The sequence below is a fragment of the Talpa europaea genome (assembly GCF_964194135.1).
Source record: "Talpa europaea genome assembly, chromosome: 12".
Taxonomy (NCBI): Eukaryota; Metazoa; Chordata; class Mammalia; order Eulipotyphla; family Talpidae; genus Talpa; species Talpa europaea.
The window spans coordinates 37,150,050-37,175,515 of NC_140079.1; the positions used below are offsets into that span (position 1 = coordinate 37,150,050).

The following is a 25,466-nucleotide window of genomic DNA, read 5'->3' on the forward strand; positions in this document are numbered from 1 at the left end:
ATAAAAGTATTCTGAAATAATTATCAATAAATGCTTATATTCTAACACACTAATGCTTCTAAAGCAGTTCGTAGTTAATATTAAAAAGGAATCTCCTAAAAGAGAATATTACATAGGCTGTAAGTTAAGAACTAATGAACTAGCAACCAAATTCATTACAGAATGCCCTGTACTAATTAAAATCTAAAAATAGTAGTTATAATGAATAGTTATAAACCAGTGAAAATACCACTTATCACATGAATATATGACAATTTAATAAACATGTAGCTATATATGACAAATTTAAATATATGAATAAATCCCTATGAAATGTGAAAGGTCATCTAATCACTGTTACTTCATATACCAGATTTAAATAGTAACAACAATTGACCTAATTTTCTTAACTTTTCAAATTTATTTGAGAACAATAATACAAATAGCTACTATAGGGATAAGATGACATGGGAAAGCAAAAGTGAAATGGAGACTTGGAACTGGCACTGGGAACATCTACTGAGAACATCAATGTATCTCTGTGGCACACCTGTACTTTGGAGAGGTGGTAAGAATCATCTGTTCTGGGGACAATAGTACTTTACCAGCAACACCGTGTAAATACCACACATGAGGATAATAAAGAGATGGCTATTCCATTGTTCTAAAATTCTCTCCAGACAACATACCCCCTTTTTACTTGCCCCACATGGACTACTCTCAACACAGCTGACCACAAATGTTATATTTCTGTATTATCTTCACCAAGCATCTATATCTACAGGCTGCATCATAAACACATGTTGTTCCTAGCAAATGTGACAGCCAATAGCCTTTAAATATTACTATGGTACCACACCTAGGTTTTAGATATAATTTTATGCTAACATTCAATAACAAATATTACACAAGTCCACTAGATTATGCCTAATCACAAAAAAAATTAAAAATTAAAAAAATTCTTACCCATGACTTCAAACCAATGATCTGATGCATTAAAAAAAAAAAAAAAGATGTTGAAAACAAATGTTTTTAGCAAAGGAAATATGCCTAAGAATTGCAAAGCATATTTAGAAGTTTGTGTTCATCTTATTTTATTCTTTGCAAGACATTCTAAATGTCTTCATTTAGACAAGAACTCTTAACACATATTTCATACATAATTATGCACCTTAATTCTACATTTAACAACTTACAAAAGCTGCAAAAATGTTGTTTTCATCCATCAATGCATTCATTCATTTGTGATATGCTGAATTAACTACTACAGTGGGAAAATGTAAGGGATATAGAAATTATAAAATACATTATTTTATCCTGATTTCAGTCAATAAAGTAGCAAAACAGAAAACTCTATAATCAAGAAACAAACAGATTCTACAGGAGGATGGCAGGAAGAGTAGAGGAAGCTCCTAGGTAGCAATTCAAGTCAAACTAAGTTGAGAAAGGTAAACTGGACTTCAGGCAAAGACAACAGCATGATGGAGAGAGGAATAAAAAGTCAGTAGTTGGAAAACTAATAGTGTTTTGGGATAGTTAGACATAGATGATGCCTATAAAATGGCAGGTATAACTATTTTATGCCATGTTTAAGGACAATGAAACTTTAATATATTTCAGTGACTTTTCATCACCTGCAATATAAATCAAGGGATAGTCATAATCAGATTAATATTTTTAGAAAGATTACTCAAAAAGCAGTGATACTGGGGGCAAGGGATTAACTGGAATAATAAAGTATTTATCCAGGAGTAAAATGATGAAGACCTAAAAGAAGCCAACTGGCAGTGGCTGTAGTGAGAATACGATGAATTCCTGACTCATTTGAGAAATGTATTTAGCAAGACTTGTTGAATAACTAACCAAATGTAAAATTAAAGAGACAATGTGAGAATGATTTGCAGATTTGCAGCTTACGTTACTGGGTCAAACTTCTACTGGTAAGAAGTAAGGTTATAAGGAATATGAGAGGAAGAGAAACAGGTATGAGAGTCAACAGCTACCTTTGCCTATCCTGCATGCCCCACTCAGTGTATTTCTTTGGGATTATTAATCACCTAGCACTGCACCTAAGGGGCAAGCAGGTGACACAAGCTAGTAAATCTAATCAAGAGAAAGGCTTCATATCTAATCAAGAGAAAGGCTTCAGTTTTACTTAGAAAATATGTTACTATTCTTATGTGTGTTTCTATTTCTTATTCTATTCTTATAGGTTAAAAAAGTGACAAATGCTGGAAGGGAGCAGAAGACAAACCTGAAGTCTGGGGATATAAACAGAACAATGGCAAGCCGAGAGTCACCATAGGTCATCTTTCACACAGGGTGGAGAGAACCTATCGGAGAAGGAAGCTATCACGTAGGAGGGAGAGAAAGAGGTATCCTGGTAACATCACTTGAATCCAGAAGCTAGTCCTGACCTTTTGAACATTTCACTTACTTAAAAGTGTAAAAACTTTTTAAAAGATTCCTCAATAAAAAAGTGATAAGCACTGACTAATTTAAAGACATACCTTGATGTACCTGGGAAGCTCCAGACAACAGTATCTAACTGGAAGTTGGAACTATATATAAGCAGCTCAGAACAGGTCAAAGGCTAAAGATATATGATCTCTATGTTAATTCATCTCTCCTTCGTGGTAAAAAGATTGGGCAGAATACATTGTTTAAAGAGATTATTTTTAAAACATATAGGACAGTCTTAAACTTCATTTTTATTTTTTGTAACTATAAGTGGCATAAGAAAAGAAATACACTTTAGAAATAAAATTGAAGTCTATCTCTTGATTAAAGAGAATTCCATTAATAGGAATAACACAAAATAAATAAATTTAAATATACACAGAAATGCGTACACTTTCTGAGAGGCAATTTTATAGTGCAGACCAGCTGGAGGGCAGTGCTTGAATCTTGGTTCTGCACTTGACAGCTATGTGACCTTGGACAAGTGACCCCTCTCTGCTTCAACTTCCTTATCTATAAAAAGGATAATGCATGTACCTACAAGATAAGGCTGATTTGAAAATTTAATGAGTTAATTGTTTAAATGTTTCTCCTGCGTTAATTAAATAGTAATTTATGCACAACATAGTGAATACCACATAAGTGCTGATTATCATTAATTTGGGGTTTATTTTTAAAAGAATTTTCCCGATACCATTTACCTTTGTAATTCTATATTTTTTTGCTGCTGACTGAATTAATTTGCATTTCTTCAGCATATACTGAATGGCAGAGAGGAAAAAAACTCAGAAATTTTGAGTGGTTTAAAGAAATAAAAATTAAAGTTGACCTGTACGAAATCAATAAAAAACAAATATTCCATACATGTCTTCACAAGATTTATAATATTGTAAAATTAAATTAAGAGAAATATGTAAGTGTGAAAGTTAATCACCTTTCCATCTAATTTCTTGATGTTTCTCATTCACTTTCCCCAGTTTCTCATACTCCCCATTTTATACTGACCCCACAACATTAGAAATGTGAAAAAATATACCACCAAGAATTGGGGTGGTAAATTTTGAGAGTAAAGGGAAGACTATTAATAATTACATCAGAAAACAGGAACTTCAGTTTAGAATGTTTTGCCATCAAAATAATGCCACTTCAGTTTATACTTTTATATTAAGGTAAAAAATTACATTGAAAATTATAGACACACTAAGTGAATCATAAATGGATTTTCATTAGCAAAATATTTTAAGAAAGTCAAAGTTTTTGAAGAAGGTATTTCCTCTAGCAAGCTTCAAAAGAAACAGTCGCCATAAGAAATTTTAATAGATTAATTACCTGTAAGATAACAATAGCATTTTCTATGGAAAGGTCATCTGATGGCAGACCTTCACTTTTCCAAATTAACTGTTCACTTTCAGTACAAAGAAATCTCCTCAGGTCAAATTCTGAAAAGTTAAAGATATTGAAATATTTTAATACAGTGATCCTGCTCTTGATGAAGGGAAGGAATAAAACTATTTTAATTACACTGACACAAAAGTCCTGTGACCACATTTAGCACCAGAAGCTAAGGAGGGAAAAGTTAAAAAAAAATAAAAGTACAAAGGAATAAAATAGAACTCAGTTAAATTATACTTCTTGTATTAAGTGAATATTTTACAACTATAATAGTTTATGAGAACCACAAAATTCACAAGGAATCTTGGTATTCCTACATCTCATGTGAAGATTTGAAATTATTATAAAATTAAAACATTTAATTGTATTCATGTAATATCAAAAATAATTCAGTAGTCTTGGTTAAGGAATGATTTCAGGAATAAACAATAAATAAATTCTCAGAATATTTGTAGAATTCAGGAAATATAAAGTAGCTATGGTATCCTAAGATTACAGAAAAATTTCCTCATTAAAAAAAGTAAAATGAAATCAAAAGATGCAATATTATACTAAAATTTCAAATTCATGAATAACCAAACACTAACTTTCAAGACCAGCTGACTTTGTCCACTCTTCCAAACAGGTTTTCCTCAGACCCTCAGGAGCAGCAGAAAGATAGGTAATAAATGCAGCAGCTAGTTGAGCTCTTTTAGGAAGTGTAGCTAATTCCTCTGTTATCTCTGCAACCTGGAAAAAAGAGAAAGACACTTAGTGATGTTCTAATAGGGGAAACAATGACAGCTTCACAAATGAGTTTTGACTGTAGAGAAATCATTTATTGATTTAAGTAATAACCTGTCTTAAATACAATTGTCAAATCATAAAAATGACAAGCCTCTGCTGTGATCTTTAAAAAATGTATGTGATCTCAATACATTTGTAGAAACATTTTGTCCTTGAAAATTTGTAATGATTCTAATAAAAGTAGGTCTTTCATCTTAATCCCAATACTGTAAACCAGCATCACTTTATAAAATAAAATAAAGATACAGAATGAGCAAAGACACAAAACAAAGAAAAAGCATGGACGTCATTAGTGAAAAGGACAGACCGAACAAAAAGAATAAAAATATAGAAGGGATGAAAGGAGAGAGCAGGAAAGGCTGACTGGAAAGAGAGACTGAAAGGTTGCCCAGAGGCTCTTCTGCTTTAATCAGTGTAATAATGAACCACTGGAAGTGTTCAAACATGATAGTGAGAGATGCAATGAGACTGGGTTTTAGAAAAAAAAAAAAGAAAAAGATCATGCAGCTGACAAGTGAAGAATGAAGTAACCAAAAGGTCAGATAGTAAGGTGAAAAGTTTGGAAAAATTCATTAGGAAAGAAAAGGATTGGCTTTAAGGATGGATGACAAATAATAGGAACATTTGTAAATGGCTATGACAAGTTAAAAGAAAGGGTCTAAGACAGCCACGTTTTCAGTTTGAATGCTTAAAAGAAAGATGTTTTACAAAGGACAGGAAATAAAACAGCTGTAAGAGATGAGAAAAATATAACAAGCTGATTAGACATAATGCATTTAAGTTCCTGAGAAAGTTAAATGTAAGTATCTCAAGTGTACTTGGGAATATGAATTTGACACTCAACAATCTAGATATTAATTTCTGGCCATCGTGATACAGAGGATATTCTTAAGGCTGGATGAGAAAAACCTTGGAGTAGTTGCAGAAAAAGGTGCTGAGGAAGTGAATACAAAAGACAAGCAACAGTGCATAAGCTATGAGAATCAGTGAGGAAAGAAATCTCATTTGTTAAAGAAAAAAACAGGCTTTAATAAAGTTGAGATAACAAAGAATTTCAGGAAAGAATTGACCAACAGTGTGACAACTTAAGACTGGTATCCTGGTCAAGGTTTAAGTTTAAAAAATATTAAGAGAGGGGGATCCAGCCACACAAGGGGCAGGCCCAAGGGGCAGGGAAGCGACTGGCAGACATGTCATATTTAGACGGAGTTCTGGCGCCTCATCAAAGCTGTTGTGTGGAACTGAGAAAGGGCTGTCACCACAGTCAGAGGTGAGCTGAAGGCCCCCACAAGCCAGGCCCCGCCAGGCAGCCAGTTGGAGGCCAGAGGGGGATCCAGCAATTTGGAACCCAGCAGGCAATCCAGCCACCATCAGGGCAGTCTGTGGGATCTCTAAACCTACCTCAGGAATTAAACAAACACAGAAGGAGGAGATTTTCAGGGTCAGCGACCATTAACATATCCATAATACCACGCCCTACTGGACTTCTGGCATAACAGTATTGGACTCGATTGGACCATCAGTTCCCAACATCCCAGTAAGAGCAGCCAAAAAGATGCTGGCCAGTACCAGCGACACAGTGTCCCAGCACATAGGACAAATTAGAAAACAAGCAGCTGGAGTAAGAAAAATTACAAGCAGGGTCTCCCCAGTGGCGCAGCGGTTGAGCGTTGGGCTGCGAATCTGCCGGCAGCCTCTGCAGCACCAGTTCGATCCCCAGCTGCCGGCTAGGGTCCCACATGGCACGCAGACCTCTCCTACCGCGCCCACTGCTCCCCTCAGCAGTGTACTTCGTCAATCTGCCTGTTCTGCTCCCCGCTCTGCCTCTGGTGAATTCTCTCACCCTCCCGCACTTCTGACTGTTCTCAGTGCTTGTATAAATAAATAAACAAACCTTAAAAAAAAAAAAAAGACTGAAAGTAAAAGGATGGAAAATGATCCTACAAGTAAATGGATCAAAAAAGAAGGCAGGAACGGCTATACTTCTATCAGATGAAACAGAATTCAAACTCAAAAAGGCAAAAAGAGACCCAGACAGTCACTACATTATGATCAAGGGAACAATACATCAAGAAGACATAACACTCATTAACATATACTCACCAAATGGAGGTGCACCAAAATATATCCGACAACTATGATCATCTCTGAAAACGGACATCAGAGTAAATACATATGTAGTAGGAGACTTCAACACACCACTATCAACAGTGGATAGATCAACAAGACAAAAAATAAGTAAGGACATTAAAGCTCTAAACAAGGATCCAGACCTCATGGGCTTAACAGACATCTATAGAACACTAAACCCAAAAAATCTGAGTATACATTTTTCTCAAGCACACATGGATCATTCTCCAGGATCGATCACATACTGGAACAGAAGACAAACATCAACAGATACCTCAAGATTGAAATCATACCAACCATCTTCGTTGACCATGAAGGCATCAAACTAGAAATAAACCATAAAAAGAAAGCAAGGAACCCTCCAACTTCATGGAGATTGAAACCCACACTACTGGAAGGCCACTGGACTAATGAGGAGATCAAAAAAGAAATTAAAAAATACTTTGAGTTGAATGACAAGGACACCAATTTCCTATATGTATGGGATGCAGCAAAAGCAGCAACAAGAGAAAAATATATAGCAATACAGGCTCACATCAAGAAATAAGAGAGAACTCAAAGAAACAACCTAATCTCACATCTCAAAGAACTAGAAAAAGAACAACAACAATAAAAAAAACCCTAAAACCAGTAGAAGGAAGGAAATAATAAAAATCAAAGCAGAAATAAATGAAATTAAAACTAAAAAACAATCCAAAAGATCATTGAAACCAAAAGTTGGTTCTTCAAAAAAAATAAATAGACAAACCCCTAGCCAGGCTCACAAAGGAAAAACTGGAGAAAGCACAAATAAATGGGATCACAAATGAAAGAGTGAAAGAGGAAAAATCACAATAGACACTGCAGAAATCAAAAGAATAATCAGAAACAACTATGAACAGTTATATGCAAACAAGTTCAACAATCTAGAAGACATGGACAAATTCCTACAACTTTACAATCACCCAAAGTTAGATAAAGAAGAAATAGAACTCTTAAACAGGCCAATTACAAGCAGTGAAATTAAAATGATAATCAAAATCCTCCCCAAAAACAAAAGGCCAGGACCAGATGGATTTACAAATGAATTCTACCAAACATTCAGAAATGAACTAGTGCCTATCCTTCATAAACTCCTTCAAAAAATTGAGTAAGAAGGGATAATACCAAACACGCTCTATGAAGCCAACATTACACTAATACCAAAACCAAACAAGGACAACACAATAAAAGAAAACTACAGGCCAATCTCTCTAATGAACATGGATGCAAAAATCCTCAACATGGATGGAGCTAGAAGGGATCATGCTCAGCAAAATAAGTCAGAAAGAAAAATAAAAATACCAGATGGTCTCACTCATAGCAGGAATTTAGAAAACCTAAATAAGATATCAGGAAAAAGACTAATCAATACAAAGTAAAAATCAAAATCAACAAGCAAGTATAAACCAGAGACACACTACAGGGGTTGGGGGGGAGGGCCAGGGAAAGGAAGGACTAGAGTCAAAATAAGGGGGTGGGTGGGTGCATTGTATGGTGAATATAACCAAAATGAAAATGCATACATTGTGCAAAGATGAAAAAAGATGCAAGAATTATATAAAATAAAATATTTAAATAAAAAAAATCCTCAGTAACATTTTAGCTATCAGAATCCAACAATGTATCCATAAGATAATTTACCCCGACCAAGTAGGATTTATTCCAGGGACACAAGGATGGTTTAACATCCAAAAATCAACCAAAAACCCCAAATAGCCAAAGCTCTCCTGAAAAAAAAAGAAGGAAATGGAGGCATCACACTCCCAGATTTCAAACTATACTATAAAGCCATAATAATCAAAACTTCATGCAAAACTGCAAGAACAGACACATGGACCAACGCAACCAAATAGAAAATCCAGAAATAAAGCCACAGACTTATAGTCAACTAATCTTTGACAAAGGAGCAAAGAATATGCAATGGAGCAAAGAAAGTTTGTTCAATAAATGGTGCTGGGAAAACTGGGTTGCTACATGCAAAAGAATGAAGCTTGACTACTACCTAACTCCATGCACAAAAACCAACTCAAAATGGATTAAAGAACTAGACAAAAGAACTGAAACCATAAAACATATTGAAGGAAATATAGGCGAAACACTACATGACATACACCTCAGTAACATCTTTAAAGACAAATCACCTAAAGATGTGCAGCAAAAGAGACAGTGACCAAAACAAAGAGAAACCTCCCTGATTGGGAGAAAATTTTTGTACACAACACTAATGATAAAGGACTGATCACAAAAATCTATAAAGAGCTGACGAGACTCAACAAAAACAAATAACCCAGACACAAAATGAGCAGAAGAGCTAAAAAGAAACTTCTCCAAAGAGGAAATGCAAATGGCCAACAGGCATATGAAAAAATGTCCAACATCACTTGTAATGAGGGAAATGCAATTCAAAACTACAATGAGATACCATCTTATACCCGTGAGAATGGCACATACTGAAAAAACCAGCAACAACAAATGTTGGCGAGATTCCTCAACCTGCTAAAGATGGAGCTTCATAGGATTCAGCAATTTCACTCCTAGGTATCTACCCAAAGGACACAGAAACATTAATTTAAAAGGGCACCTGCACCCCTATGTTTATAACAACACTATTTACAATAGATAGACTATGGAAACAACCCAAATGCCCAAAAATAGATGACTGGATCAAGAAGATGTGGTGCATATACACAACGGAATATTACTCAGCAACCAAAAAAGATAAATTCATGCCATTTGCAGCAACATAGATGGAGCTGGAAGGGCTCATGCTCAGCGCAATAAGCCAGAGAGAAAAAGAAAAATACTGGATGGTCTCACTCATAGCAGGAATTTAGAAAACCTAAATAAGGCACCAGAAAAAAATCCAATTATAATAAAGAATCAAAATCAACATGCAACTATACACCAGAGACACAATAAAGAGGGGCAAGAAGGGAGGAGGGAGGAGGGTTAAACAAGGCGGGGTGGGAATTGTATGGGGACTATAACCAAGATGAAAATGCATACATTGTGCAAAAAAGAAAAATGATGTAAAAAATGTATAAAATAAAAAAAATATTAAAACGAGGGCAGGAAGAGCACAAGGGACTATGGTGATGGTGCATGGGTGAATTGGTGGTTGAAATTCTATGGGGACTATACCTGAGAAAAGAAAGCAAACACTTTAAAAAAAAAAAATGAACAACAATGTAAAATATATATTAAAAAAAACTAAATATAAAAAAACTTGTAATAGAGAACTAAATTTTCTATTAATTCCTTTCTGCCACTGACTTCCCCTCAATAATATAGGTAACTAAAAAAGAATTAGATTGCTTTGTCCAAAACTCATTCATATAAAGATACTTTGCTTAAAGATTAATTCATTTAATGGGCATTAAAATCTAGTGAACTAAAAGTTAATGGATATTTCTCTCCTTTAAATGTTTCTTTAACAAACATAATACATTTGCTTTCCTGTGTTTTAAAGGAAGCCTCTTTATGACCTCTCTCTCAAACAAACCTGTGCATTCCATCTCTTGTGTTCTCTATCAAGCTGATTAATTAAGACTTCTGCAGCTTTAATTGTTTCCTGTGCTTTGCTTACTTCAGCTTCAAGTTTAGCAGCTTCTGAAGTCCTGCTCTGAAATCTATAAAAACATTAAATTTTAATTCAAGGCAAAGAAATTTAAGAGAAATTCAATTATTCTTAGGTAATAAAGTGAATCTTTATATGAGAGTTTAACTGATGATAATATAATCTGTACACAGATTATATCTGTGTACAAAACATCATTAACAGAGCAATGCCACACATATACCAAAGCACATATTTAATACGCAGAATTTTCAGAGGTCCTGATGCCCTACCATACTATACACAAATTTCTCAATATGACATTCAAGGTTCTATTACAGGATTGATCTCATCTATCTTTTCAATTTTATTTCATACTATTCCAGCCCAACAAAGCAAAATGTCAACATCTTAAAAAAATTATATTCTTGGGTCTCCCTGGTGGCACAGGTGGTTGAGTGTGCTCACAGGTGGTTGAGTGTGCTTCACAGGTGGTTGAGTGTGCTTCACAGTGCTGTGAAGCTGTGTCCAGGCTCTGCAGCACAGGTTCAATCCTGGCCAGCCGGGGAGATACCCACATGGCGTGGCGGACCTCTCTTGTCTCCCCATGCTGCTCCCCTAAGCAGTGTATTTCGGTCAGTCTGCCTGTTCTGTTCCCAGGTAATACTGTGATATTTTTTAATCAATCAATAAAATTAATCATACCCTTCATCAGGATGTTCCATTTGCCTAAAATCCCTTCCAGCACCTTCCTGATCACAACCTCACACTTTAACTACCTCAAACATCTACCTATCAAAAAAATAAATAGGGCCACCCTGGTGGCTTAGGGGTTAAGTCTCTCAGCACTATCACCAGGATGGCCCACTAAGGGTGCCTGAGTTCAATCCCAGGGCAGGGAGCTAACCCACATATGGTGCAACAGACCTCTCCTGTCTCACCTGCTGCTCCCCTTAGCAGTGTATTTCAGTAAGTTCACCTACTCTGCTCCCACTCTATATCTGGTGAATCCTTTCACCCCTCACTCCTCTGGCCTACACCACAGTTCTTCTATGAAAAAATAAATAAAATTCACATATATATGAATTTAAACTCACCTAAAAAATCTACTCTATTGTATACTTGCCCTTCTTATGTACCCATTTGCCAAAGTTTATATATCTCTTGAAATTATTTTCCTTTAAAAATACTTGTTTTATTAGTTATGGCCTATGTCAATATTTAACCCTTCAACAAATATGTTTGGACCTACAAAATGCCCAGGTTTGTGTTAAATATCAAAATAATAATAAAAAAAATAAGGTGTCATTTAATTCTCAGAACAATTCAAAATTAGTGACATACTTCTAATTTTTTTATTTGAAAAAAAAAATTATTGCGGTAACTGGTTTACCACATTGTATATGATTCAGAGTTACTAAACACACACTTCAGGTGTCTATAAAAACAGAGTCCTTGATGTTATTGCACAAAATCTAACCAATAATCAGTAGAGGACTTAAAATTCATGACATTTCTGATAATAAATTCCACACTCTTTACAGAACATTTCTTTGCCAAGTGCTCAAATCCTTCCTCAAGAAGTAGGTCTCTAGGAGTCAGTTGTGCAGTAGTCTCACTTATGACTATTTAATTGTCAATTAATTAGAATGGAATAAAATTAATATTTCAATCCTTCAGTCATGTTATCCACATTTCAAAGTCTTAGTAGTCATAGATTACTAGTGGCAGCCATACTGTTAGTGCAGTTTATATTAATAAAATACATCCATCATCTCAAAGTACTGTTCAACAGCACCACTCTAGAACCTGGAGAGACTACAACTCAAATATTTGCACTACATCTTGTACATGCTTTGTGATACATATTTGGATTAAATTGACTTGCATATTTCTGTACACATTTATTAAAAATGGAAAGTATCTCCTTAATTTTGTCAAATTACAATTTAAAATAGATTGGGCTTATTTTTAAATTTCCTTATTATTTACTGATACACAAGAAAATGAGTCACAATCTACAGTAAACTAAATCTTAATTAAGGATAGTGAGATTTAATACTATATTAGCCAGAATTCATTGATTCTTGATAGTAACTAAAATGTACTGTCATTCTGTTTTAATAAAAATTAAAAAATCATATCAAAAATTCTTATAACACTTCTTCCAATTATTCCATTCAATGGTCACTCAATTTATGCAAATAAACCTTACATATCTTTAATTACCTAAAATTTGAAAAATATGCAAAGTGCTTAGCACAACACCTGACACATTTGCAAGTAATTAACAGAGTTAAAACACTGCTATCATGATCTAATTACTCAAATATTTGACAATTAGCTGACTGTTAAGTACTAAGTCTAGGCATAGGACACTGAAAAGAACATATTTTCCTTATACTTCTCTAGTTACATCTAGAATAAAATGATCTGCTTTCCGACATGTCTAACAAAAATTTTCAGGAGTATTGAAAGCAATGGATTAATAGATTTGATGTTTTCTTCTTGATTTTTTTCTTTATAACTAAATACATATAAAAAAATAACTAAATACATATAAATATAAACAGAGATAATGATTTCCTAGCTAAATATTCATAGGAAGAAACTCAGTTTTAGTCTCATAAAACTGAAAGCAAACTGTAACATATATGATACTTAATCCCAACTTCTCCAATTTTCCAAACTTCTTAATTTTTAAAGGAACATGCTCTCACATTTATAGTAATTCCCCTGCCAATATTTACGATGTTATACTAAATAGCAACTACAGGAACATGAATCCAAGGAGGTACATAAAGCATTTTAAAATGAATCATATTAATAACTGGTACTTAAGTTTAAATATAATATTTGCATGAAGGAATATTTCTTCAACACCAAAAAGAAACACATTACAGGATACAAACATTTTAATGTAATTGTGTACCCTTGGGAAAATTGTAGAATAGCATCATCTGATAATAATGAGTCTAAATTTTTAGTTAAAGTATCAAATGGAAATTGCAAATACAACGCTCCCACATTAGTGCATTACTTTCAGTTCAAGCTCAGTTTTCCAAATTGTGAGACTATGTAAAGGAATGGCTAAACACATCAGGTAAAATATTTTTGTTACTATATTATTTTCCACTCCTGTCATTTTAAGCTGATAATCTACAAAAAGAAGTAAAGATAGTAATTATAACTAAGCTTTTCAAAATTTAAAAATCAGCTCAGGTACTATTTTTCATATACCCAAAATACACTTCAAAAACTTAACTTACCTCTCTTTGAGTTCTGAAACTTTTTGACCAACTGAATTAAGAAGCTCCTCCAGTTTCCTTTTTCTGTCTTCAGTTTTCTTCAAATTCCTGAAATATATCTCAATTTTATTAGCCATTCTACTTAAGATATCAAAAATCAGCAACAGCACCTGAAAAACATATTATTGCATAAATACTGACAATACAAAGTGTCAACAATTCAGAAGTGCCTTTACTTGGAATTTGATTTGAAAAGCAATTAAAAGAGTATCCTGTCATCTAACTACACCACTTTCAGGAGTCTGCATTAAAGAACACTTATACCTGCATGTGAATTTTTGGGTGAAAATGATAGAGGAAATATATTGCAAGGGAAAAATTTTAATAAAATTTTGAAACGTGGTAACTAATATACCGGTATGTTAAAAGCAAAAAGCCAAAAGTACTCCAAAATGTCAAGAAGCATGTCAGATAACATGTACCTCTGAAAATAATAAACAAAGGTAGACACAAAAGATGGTTTAGTGGTCAATAGTATGAAGTTTGGCATCAGATTGCTTTCCTTATTGATAATGGATGTCTGAAACATCCCTGAAAGCCCAATTTATATTGGGCTTCCACCCCTACCAAGACCCTCCAAGGGGAGATGATTTGAGGATTCATATACAAATGACTGACCTCTCCCCACCAAAACAAAACAATAAAAACAAATTTTGAGAGGTTGCCATCAAATGGTCAGTTCATGTTACTGTATACTACTGGAAATTCATGCATTGCCAACATCACCTGTTGGGTGTGTCAAAGCACACAAGCCTCACCTCCATCATTCAGTAAATGTGGATAAAAAAATTTCCACCCTTTTTTATAACATTTTTATTAAGGTACTTGGTTTACAAATTTGTATTTCATTGACTTTTTTATGTTTTAATATTATCAACTGATAGCTTAAACATAGACAAGAAATAAATCCTAATAAGTCATCAAATTGATGAAAACAAAGATTTATATTTTATATTGCACTTACGATTCTAATCCTGCCTGTTCAGTTTCCAGTGGTTGAATTCGTTCCAAGACGTGGGAATACTGGACATTGGCTTTAACCCAGGCAGCCAAAGGAGCAGCTGCAGTACTTGCACGCTTAGCATTCTAAAAAAATCCACCAGAAATTAGCCAGCTTCCTCACTTAATCTTAAAGCAAAGTTAATTCTAGTATATTTTAATTAGGCATTTGTTTAATATCAAATAATGAAGTTGTTGGCTTATAGCTAAAGTAAAAATGAATTAAATAGACTTTTGATTGAGAGAAATATATATATTTCACTTTTGCTTAAAAATCTTTCTGAAATATATAATCTTTAATCTTTAATATTTTTAATTTAGTAATTACTAGTCACATTTATAATAAACATATATGCTGTCTACAACAATGTTCAAGCATCAATTCTTAGTCTTTTATACATAGGAGAAATCTTTATTTAGCTATAAGCAATTTTAAAATGATTGCTATTGGTGTCAATGAATATGCACATAACATTTTGAGTAAAAGAAAATACAGGAATTATGGAGTTTTAATCCTAATTCAGACACCAGTTATTATGTGACAAATACACAGGAAGAAAGAAAAGCATACCAAACAAGTTGAAAGTTAAGTAAGGGCAAGTGAGAAACTCACCATTGATAGCAAATAGTTAAGATTCCAAAATCACTTAAGAAAATAAATCTGGCTCTTCATTCTAGTTTACCTAATTCTGCTGCAAAATATTTCCCAGATTATACAGTTTAATTAACTTTTAATTTTTAGGCAATGTAAACAATCAATAATGATGAGTCAACATATTTTAACAAGCAAATTATAACAGAGTGTGGAAATAGAATTTATGATTTAACTTAAAAATTACCTTTGGATCAAAAGATCCCTTATTTTTAAACAGAAGTTCTTCAACACTCTCTCTTATTTCTTTTGGAATATTTCGTGCATCAAAGGTTGCTATGTCTTCTCTCACACCTCTTTTTGCAAGGAAACTAAAATGAAAGCACATCACCTCAAATGAAGCTAAATAAAAATTTCTTTCTATGATAAAAATATCAATTGACCAAAATAGTGTATTAAAACTTTTATTAGTTGACAAAAAAATGGATAATAAAGTATCCAACTTTCTACTGTACTATTGTTACATTTTATAGAAAACAGGGAAGAACATCAGAGAGATGCTCAACAGTTTTTCTAATATTCTGTGAATAAACTGCAGCACTGAAATGAAGGCAAGGTAGTCCTGTTACCCACTCTATCCCTTTATGTCAACTACTGGGTACTCTGATCTTTTGGGATGATGAAACAAAAGTGTGCTTCCTCAACCTAAATCTCTCATCTCCAGATATTAAAAGGAGTCTATTATTGACCTAAATCATAAATTGGATTGTGAAACCCAAAGCTGCATTGGTTACATACTTAGTAAATACTCAGTCTTTTCCAGTTTATATCTCTTTTGGATAAATTATGGGGTTCTGTCTATCTCTATAAGGAGTACAGGAATCTGAGAAAAGGGATTATAAATTCTTCATCAGTAAATTACAGGAAACACAATTACTGTCTGAGACCCATATAAATGATATTTTTTAAGATGTTCTTACAGGTTTCAAGCCATTCCTTTTCTCCTCTTTTGAGACTTTTAACAATCACTTGCAGAGAAAGGAAAATAAAAGTCTTGATATATGATTACACAGAATTTCTTGAAATACCAGGGAAAAAATACATACAACCTGGAAGAAATTCAGTTTGAGAAACTACATAAAAAATATTTTAAAACATGGAAGAGGTCAGCTGATCAACATGGCAGTGAAGAAATGCTACAAGTAAATTCTCCCATAAAAACAATTAATAGGGTGAAAAAGAGGCAGGTCCCTGCGAGAACTAGGACATGTAAGATAAATGGGCGACACTGGCAAACTGCCTGTAGAGGAAAGTTCCAATAACGGAGAAGAGAGGAAAGCATCAGAATCCTGCTACCTTCTCCCACTCATAAAGCCAGCACACTTCTACCAATAGCAAGGAGAAAAAAACAAGAACAAACTAGAGATCAAGCAGAATAGTGAGTGAAAAGGAACTACTGCAGACACCACACCCCATGACCAGGAACTGTGGGGAATGGCATGGGAATTGCCAGAGAGGTGAGCAAACAGCACTGGGTAATCACAAACTTAGTGTGATTTGGGGAAGATAGGAACTCCACGAAGAGACTTGCAAATAGCCAAAGGCCAGCCAGCAAGCTTGTGGCGAAAAGCAAGTATGCACATAAGGGGATTGCAGCTGCCCAGGTTTCTGTGTCTGTGACCTATGATTGTGGGGAGACTCTCAGGAGCCATCACTGAAGTGAATGACCCTCACTGGGTAATCAAAAACCAGGGACCCAGGCACAGGATTGGGGTGCAAAAGGCGCAAAATCTGCGGGCAGTGAACTGGGCTAACGGCCGTGTTCCAGATGTGACAGCTTTGGAACTGAAAACTGGGGCATGAAATTCAGGGTGCGGGATCCCCATGACAGTGGGGCACAGGGCAGACACAGCACCCCACGCCATTGAGGCACTCCACTCCACCCCTCCTCTGCTCCCAGGAGACCTAAGAGACAAAGCACAGTTCTGGAAGGATACTAGGAAAGGTCTCTGGTGCCACCTAGTGATAAGAACAAAAGTGAATCATAACAAAAGTGATCACCAAACACCTGATAATTGGAAGCCAGGAATTCTAAAACCACCATAGGGCTCTGAGAGGGAGTGGGCCATGCAAATAGCGGGTGAGAAGGGAAATGAGGTGCTGAGCAAGACTGCTGAAGGCCCCACATGACAGCTGGCATTCTGGAACTGAGAGCCAGGGGCAGGATCCGGGGCATGGGACATGCCATAACAGTGGGTACCACACAGGGTGACAGCCAGAGTTTTGGATCTGACAGCCCTGGAACTGAGAGCGAGGGCACAGAATTCAGGACAGGACACAGGATCTACACAGCTGCGAGCACAGTACCAGTTGAACATGGGGAAGACATAGCACCCAGCGTTAGCAATAGCCCCAGTGTTGAGGTGCTCCCCTCTTCCCCTCTTTTCCCAGAGAACTACTGGGAAAAAGCACAAGCCAGAAAGTACAGGTCTCTGGCGCCACCTAGTGAGCAGAAAAAAATCACCAACTAGCTTATATTGGAAGGCAGGGAATCCAAGACTCCCTTCTGGAACTGAGTAAACAAAGAGGGAGGAAACTATAAGGGGACATGCCCAGCAACACAGCCACAGCATCACTATCCTGGTGGAGTTTTGGCCTAACAGTACTGGACTCAGTCTGGTAAACAGTTTCTGACATTCCTGAAGGAGCACCCCAAAGAGTTGCCCGCCAACACCTGTGGCACAACGTCCCAATGCACAGAACTAATTAAAAAGCAAACAGCAGGAGAAAGAAAAATATAAATAACCAAGCAAGACTGCAGGAGAACAACACACCACAAAAAGAAAATCAGTCACCAGAACTCAACAATGACATGGAAGAACTTCTCTGCCTGTCAGATAGAGAATTTAGAATCAGCATGATTAAAAAGCATAAAGAAAACAAAACAAAACAAAATGAAATGAGACAAATAATCAATGAACTGAAGAACAAAAATGAGACCTTAAGAAAGGAAATAAAAGAAACACAGGAGATTAAAAGATTATTGGAGGAGCTGGTAGGAAGTGCAAACTGGTCCAATCACTATGGAAAGCTGTCTGGAGGTTCCTCAATCTACTAAAAATGGAGCTACCATATTGACCCAGCAATTCCACTTCTAGGGATCTACCCAAAGGACACAAAAACATTGACTCAAAAGAACATCTGTACTACTATGTTTATTGCAGCACTATTTATAATATGTAAAACCTGGAAACAACCCAAATGCCCAAAAATAGATGACTGGATCAAGAAGAAGTGGTATATATACACAATGGAATACTACTTGGCAATCAAAAAAGATAAACTAATGCCATTTGCAGCAACATGGATGGAGCTAGAAGGAATTATGCTTGGTGAAATAAGTCAGAAGGAGAAGGAAAAAGAAAAACACAGGATTGTTTCATTTATAAGTGGAATATAGGGGAACCAAATAAGACATCACGGGAAAAAAATAACAATACAAAACACAACAAAACAAAACATAAACTAACAGACAATTATAAATGAGAGACATCCTGCAGGGAAGGAGGAGGGAGAGGGATCAGAGGGAGGGAGGGAGGAGCACAGGGGACTGTGGTGATGGTGCCACAGGAAATTCATTGGGGACTACACCTGAGAAAAGGGGTAGGAAGCAAACATTGTTTAAAAATGAACCATGATGTAAAATATATATAAATAAATAAAAGTTTATAAAAAAATAAACATGAAAGAATGTGTAATTCATTGCTGAAGTAACATTTTTCACAAATTCAAATACTTACCTTTTCATGCTCACCCAAGAAGTATCAAAAATACCCATCAACCTCAAAACTCCTTCAAGGATGTCTCTGATGACATCAGGTGGCATACGCAGTGAGCGTATTTCTGAAAGAGATTCTGGCTTAATGTTTCCAACTGCAAGTTTAGCTTCATTGACTAGAGGCTAAAAGACAAAAAAGACACTTTTATTTGCAAAAATATGTATATAAAAATCCTTAGCTATCACAAATTTTAGCTAATATTTTTTTTTTTCATTTTATTTAAAAGAACTCTTAACAAAGGTAACTAATTACCATCATTAAATTTGCTTACATTTCCTGGAAGACTTTCTTGCTTGATTTTTCTTTTATAAATAATATTCTGGTTGAAGTCACATTTGATAGTATTTTTAGGAAATAACTTGAACAAATAATGTTTAAACTTAGATATGCTATTGGCAGTCCAAAAAAGTAGATATTGCCATGTTTCCTTTTTTTTAAACTTACCCTCACTTCTTTTAATTCATCATCAATTTTGTTTTTTCTTTCTTCAATTTTAATGACTTCTTCTGCTATCTTATGTTTTAGTCTTTCAAGTTCTGTCTTTTGCTCACTAGCATCCTAGAAGAAATTGAAATGGGACTGCAATCAATTTTAATGCACTCAATATTTAAAAGTCTGATGATAAAAACATTAGCTATTTAAAAGTAACATTTTCTATTAAATGCTTTTCTAATATAATTGATATCAGGTTCTAAAATGTCTGTGGAACAGATAATATAATCCGTAGTTACTACTGTGAAGTTTCTGTGCATTGTTTAGAATTTGTTGAATAGCAAAGCAATAAATGCTTATGATATAAAAATTAAACAAGTAGGAAATGCATAATTTAGAAAATTATAATATACATGTTTCATACTTGTAACAACCAAGAGAGGACAGTATTATTATGCTCATTTTATAAAAAGGAAACTGAAAATAAAGACATTCATAATACTAATAGTAAAGACTAACAACTCTTAGATGCTAACAGTAGTATGTTAGAAGTTTTTGTTTCTATACTTTATTTTGGACAAAAAAAATTAAAAGTCATAACACTGTAATGTAATTTCAAATATATTAGTAAACTTAGAAAGATTCAACGAACACTAAATTATGTATTAATAGCACATGGCCCCCTTTGTTCACGCATGTGAAAATCAAGGATTCCACATAAACGAAAGTACTTGATTATTATGAACGTTTGTATTTGGTTTATTTATACTAATTAAAAAAACCAAAGATGAAATTTATCAAGAAACCTTTTACGAGTCATTACAACAGTGGCTTCCAGTCATATTATAATCATCAGGGAGCTTAAAAACCAATGTCTGGTGCCTGGATGGTATGCCAAATATTTTGATAATATTAATCTGGATGCAGCTTGGGCACAGAACTCACATTTCCTTGTATCCCATTTTTACCTTCAGGTACCTTATACATGGCTCAAATGGAACTTTTTTACATTCCATAAGCACTTCTATATGTGTATCTCTACTACCACTCCTAAATAGGAAATGTTATTTTCTCCATTTCCACCTTCAAAATTCTCTCTTTAAGGCTCAACTCATGTATTCCTTCTTTTACTAATTGGCTCTTCCAAATGTAATTTATTCCTATTCTGAGTACCTCAAACATTTAATTTGTACTTTTCTCATAACCTAGAGTTATAAGCTTTAAAAATTGCAGTTTGATATTTAAGCTGTGTTTTTAGATAAATACTGAGAATATTAAAAGTGAAGAAAACTGAAACCTAAAGGCAATAATTTTCAGAAAAAAATAAAAGGACAAATCAATTTAACTAGCAGAGGGTAAACAAAGAAAATCAATTATAGACAAATCCATACTAATTTTGCTTTATATTTATAAGGGTTAAGATAAATTAGTTCATGGTCAACTGATGGAAGTGTAATTATGATTCTAAACAATATGGAAAATACCATGCTCTTCCACAAAGACTCAAGGGCATACCTCTATAAAATCTGACTCAGTATAGAAAAGCAATATCCACTTAACTGAAAATTTTACCTTTAACACAATGAGGCATTAAGGTATTTGTATTTAGGGGCTCACTTTAAATATTACCTGCATTGATATGGTGATTTCTTGGAGGGCAGCATCTGCTTCATCTTGCTTAGTTTTAAGTAATACACTTTGTTCTCCAGCTTTTCTGTTCAATTCATCCACAAGAGCTTTAGCTTCATTTAGTTTAGAAACACCAGCCTATGTCAATAGAAAAAAAATGTGTTGGCAACATATTTTTAAGGAAATTTCACAGACATACAGTAAACAAAGGCTATAAGAACAAATCAAACAAAATGTAAATGTGTATATATAAAACATTTGCAAGTAGACTTAGGTTTATTTTTATTGCTAATTATAATGATTTACTCAACTGTATTCCCATTAAGATGTTGCAAAATACTCCACAGGGGTTTACAACGAAAACAAATTTAAAAGATTCAGAGTAAACATATACTTTAAACTATGTTATATAGGAGAGAAAATAGAAAACAAGAAAAAGCTCAGTAAGCCTTTTCCACTTTTCACTTATTGACCTAATGAAAGAAACCAAAACGTACTCTTCTCACTCTGGACATAAATTAGTTTTACCTGCATAGTACATAAACCTTTTTCACAAGGCATCGCCACATATATGGTGTTGGTGGGCTGTCATTCTAAATGCTTTACCTACATTTGAGTGGTCTTTGACCCTGGCCAAAGCCTCTAGACATAATCCAACACAGATATGAAAAAACATACCCTCTCTTACAATAAAAATTTGTAAGCTTTTTTTCCCACCCTCTAACAAATCAGGAAACTGTGGGAGATAATAATGGCAAAATAAGGAATGCAACCAATGTTTACTGCACCCTCCAAATAGAAAACAGGCATTATGCTCATTTAATACATATGTATTTTCTCTAATATGCTTACACACAACTAGCATTAATCCAATTAAGTTGCAATTCTGTAGGTTAAGTAATTTACCCACAGCAACACAGAGAACTAAATCAGGAAGTTAACTTTCCCCAATCATGTATAGTTAATGGCTTAATATAAATGAAAGCTAATCATAAAAAAAGATAATGATAACTTTGTCCATTTAAAATGGCTCTCAGTTTATTACCCTAACAAAGAAAAGCCAGAACTTTGGGGCTGGTATGCTCACTGACAGTTTCTGAGGTTGGCATTTTAATGCCACATTTAAGTTCTATAATTAGGAAAATAGAAAAAAAAAGTTCACAAAATACTACATAAAGTGACATGGAGAAGAATATCACTTTATATGATTTTAATTGCATTATTATTACAAAGCATAATCTTGGATATTTTAATAGGCATTTCTAAATTTCTAAAAAAGCTTTAAGGTGAAAGAAACTTTAAAGACAGCACCATAAGCTATCAAAAGCAAATCAACACCATCCAGCGAAGAAAAGGAACAATTATTGAATAAAAAAATGAAATCATTAATATATTCCAGTGGGTAATATATTTAGATAAGACATTTTCCATGGTATTTACTACAGCCCAATATTTATTTATATTAAGTATATGCCATAGGGAACATGGCATTGTGTTATACATAATTAATGTTTTCTGCATATAGATAAAATAACTCAGGACTACCAACATTGTACCTGCAAATGACTTTGTCTCTTTAATAATTCCTTTTTCTTGCTGCTGCTAATGGCAGAATACACATGCAAAAAGGTCATATATCTGCTTGGAGTAGCACCATATGTTTTACAAGACTCATGAATTAATAAAAAGGATTTTAGAAAATCAGGATCAACTAGAAAGAGATGGAAAACAAAAATTATTAATATATACATGATCCATGAAAAGTTTTTTTTTTTTTTTTTATAGAGGCATGTTTTATTTATTTATTTGTTTGTTTGTTTGTTTTGTTTATACATGCACTGGGTACAGTCAGAAGCGCGGGAGGGTGAGAGAATTCACCAGAGCCAGAGCGGGGAGCAGAGCAGGCAGAAGGACCGAAGTACACTGCTGAGGGGAGCAGCGGGCGGCAGGAGAGGTCTGCGTGCCATGTGGGACCCTCCTCCGGTGGCCGAGGAGCAGCCGGGGATCAAACCGGCGCCGCAGAGGCTGCGGGCAGCTTCGCAACCCAGCGCTCAACCGCTGCGCCACCGGGGAGGCCCGATCCATGAAAAGTTGAAGAAAATAAACCTAACGATATGTATTTTCTACCAAATATTATCACATATGAAATCATGAACATGAGCTACATCTTTGCTTACAGGGACATAGGTATTTCTAGACATCTACTCACAGCTCCCGTTTCCTTACGAATTTTGAATTCTTTACTTCAGTGCTATCTATCTTAATGGTTATAAATCTCCACTAAACATTTTGAGAACAATAAATCTATGGGCTATCATAACATACAAATTAATTGAAACTATAAAACATAGTAATTCAGAAGTAAGTTTAATAAAAGCTACTTGAATGAAAAGATACCAAAACTAGTAACATTTATCGACTCCCATTTGACATAGGGAGAAAAAACTTCAAAAGGCAAAGAGTTAAGAATAAATTCATGTAGATTCAACATACCTATGACCAAACATAGTATCTTTCTCTCATGGCCTCAACCTATTTCTCTCTCTATTCCCTACCTCAGTGAATAAAACCAACTTGTAAAGGATTTTGCAGGTCAGAACCCTGAGTAACATTCTTGACTCCTATTTCTTTTAATGCCAAAGTCATTTTATAACTAACTCCTTTTTGTCCCTCCTAATATGTCCCCAAGTCCATTACTTCCTCCCAGATTACTAAAACAGCTTCTATAGCAGTCTGTCAGGTTTCTCCCTACACCAATCTATTTTCTAATAACTGAATAAGGGATGAACTCTGAGATTTGTTTCTAAAACAAGACTTTGATTATATCTCTAATAAAATCTCTTAGTTATCCCAGATCACCCATGAGGTAAAATCCAAATTCCTTAGCATGACATGAAAAACACTTCACTATCTGATGTGTCCATTATTTTCTATTTACTCAGGACTATACTACTTATGCATCTATGTTTCAGTAGCATAAAAAATGCCTGTTCTATTTTTTAAGACTTTTTTATGCTTAGTCACTCTGACCAGAACGCACCTCCTCAAGCTGCAGATCTTAGAAAATTCCATATGCTAAGCTATGAGAGGTTTCATTTTCAATGTAGTTTATATAAACTATTACCACCATTAATCTTGCTTTATCAGAATTTTATGTTTATATACAATATAAATCTTGACCTTACTAGACTAAGTCTTCTCTAGTAACCAGCTCAATACTCAGTGGATGAAATAAAGTTCAGTAATTATTTGATGGTTAGATGGTTAGAAAAATAAATGAATGGATATACTATGACCCAAAGGAAAAATGAAGACAATATAAAAATTATTTTGGAACTGCAGAAAATAATGAGAATATGATAGTTAAAAATACATTACATTTATACTCAAAAAATTGAGCACTATGATATATATATATGTAATAAACTAATATAAAAAATTTAGACTACTAGAGAAGGATCCCCAAAAATATAAGTATGTCTTTCAGATCATTTAGGTCCAAAATATAATTCCATCATTTGGAAGATGATAATTATTTCACACATAAAAATACTACCTGAAATTTTTTTCTTTTCTTCTTTTCTTCTTTTGTTGCTGTGTTTTTCTTCACTGTATGTTTCACTGAACAACATTTCAGGAATCTAAAACAGGAAAAACATTTTATTAAACCTCAAATCAATATGAAAATGTTTAAGTAAACCAGTATTCAAGGTTTAAAACTTCTAACACGCAAACAAAAAAATTACCAACAGTACTATTTTTCTAGGATTCATTCTAAACTAAGAAAAAATTGCGTCAATATATCTCAACCTTTAGAAGACATTATTTCTTCAATGAGGGTTTGACAACTATAACCCATTAATTGATTGCAAGTTAATGGTACACAGAAAAAGTTCCAACATCTCATAAAAAGATAACAAAGATCCATTTTTATAAAATTACTAAAGTAAGTTAGAAATAATTTCTTAATAATAAAATAATCGATTATTAACAATTTCATATTTGGTAATTCTAAAAGCTATTGATAGTTTAACTATAGTTAAGTTTTTGCCACTATCACAAATGAGTTTTATAAACCTGTATTATTTTTTAAATATATATAAATTTGTAAGATTTTATTTTTAAACATATAAAAGTAAAACCATTTATTTTTCAGCAGGGAAAAAATTGTAGTGAAAGTCTGAAACTTTAAAATTAAAAAAGTCAACATCTTTCACTTGATATAGTTGATATTAATAGCAATAGGAAACAAGTCATCCATGTAATTAGGTCAAAAAGCCATTTTCTAAATTTCTCAGAGTGAATAAAATATAAGCAAAAAGATCCCTTAATTAATGGAGAGT

General features: G+C 34.1%; 1 protein-coding gene across 2 annotated transcripts in view; it reads right to left on the reverse strand.

Moving 5' to 3' along the window:
- DYNC2H1 (dynein cytoplasmic 2 heavy chain 1) overlaps positions 1-25,466 on the reverse strand; it is a gene marked incomplete at its 3' end in the record, with an annotated part of 284,138 nt that overhangs the window by 149,382 nt on the left and 109,290 nt on the right. Inside the window, exons 53-64 of one of the 2 annotated variants that reach the window (XM_084249305.1) lie at positions 24,680-24,764; positions 22,680-22,834; positions 21,124-21,261; positions 19,507-19,620; positions 19,024-19,184; positions 15,471-15,594; positions 14,597-14,718; positions 13,594-13,680; positions 10,271-10,397; positions 4,419-4,560; positions 3,769-3,878; positions 946-966 (exon numbers count right to left, since the gene is read on the reverse strand). In XM_084249305.1, the coding sequence (XP_084105431.1) occupies positions 946-966; positions 3,769-3,878; positions 4,419-4,560; positions 10,271-10,397; positions 13,594-13,680; positions 14,597-14,718; positions 15,471-15,594; positions 19,024-19,184; positions 19,507-19,620; positions 21,124-21,261; positions 22,680-22,834; positions 24,680-24,764 (1,386 nt within the window). The remainder of the gene's footprint in view (positions 1-945; positions 967-3,768; positions 3,879-4,418; positions 4,561-10,270; positions 10,398-13,593; positions 13,681-14,596; positions 14,719-15,470; positions 15,595-19,023; positions 19,185-19,506; positions 19,621-21,123; positions 21,262-22,679; positions 22,835-24,679; positions 24,765-25,466) is intronic. The other variant, XM_084249306.1, reaches the window with a different exon arrangement.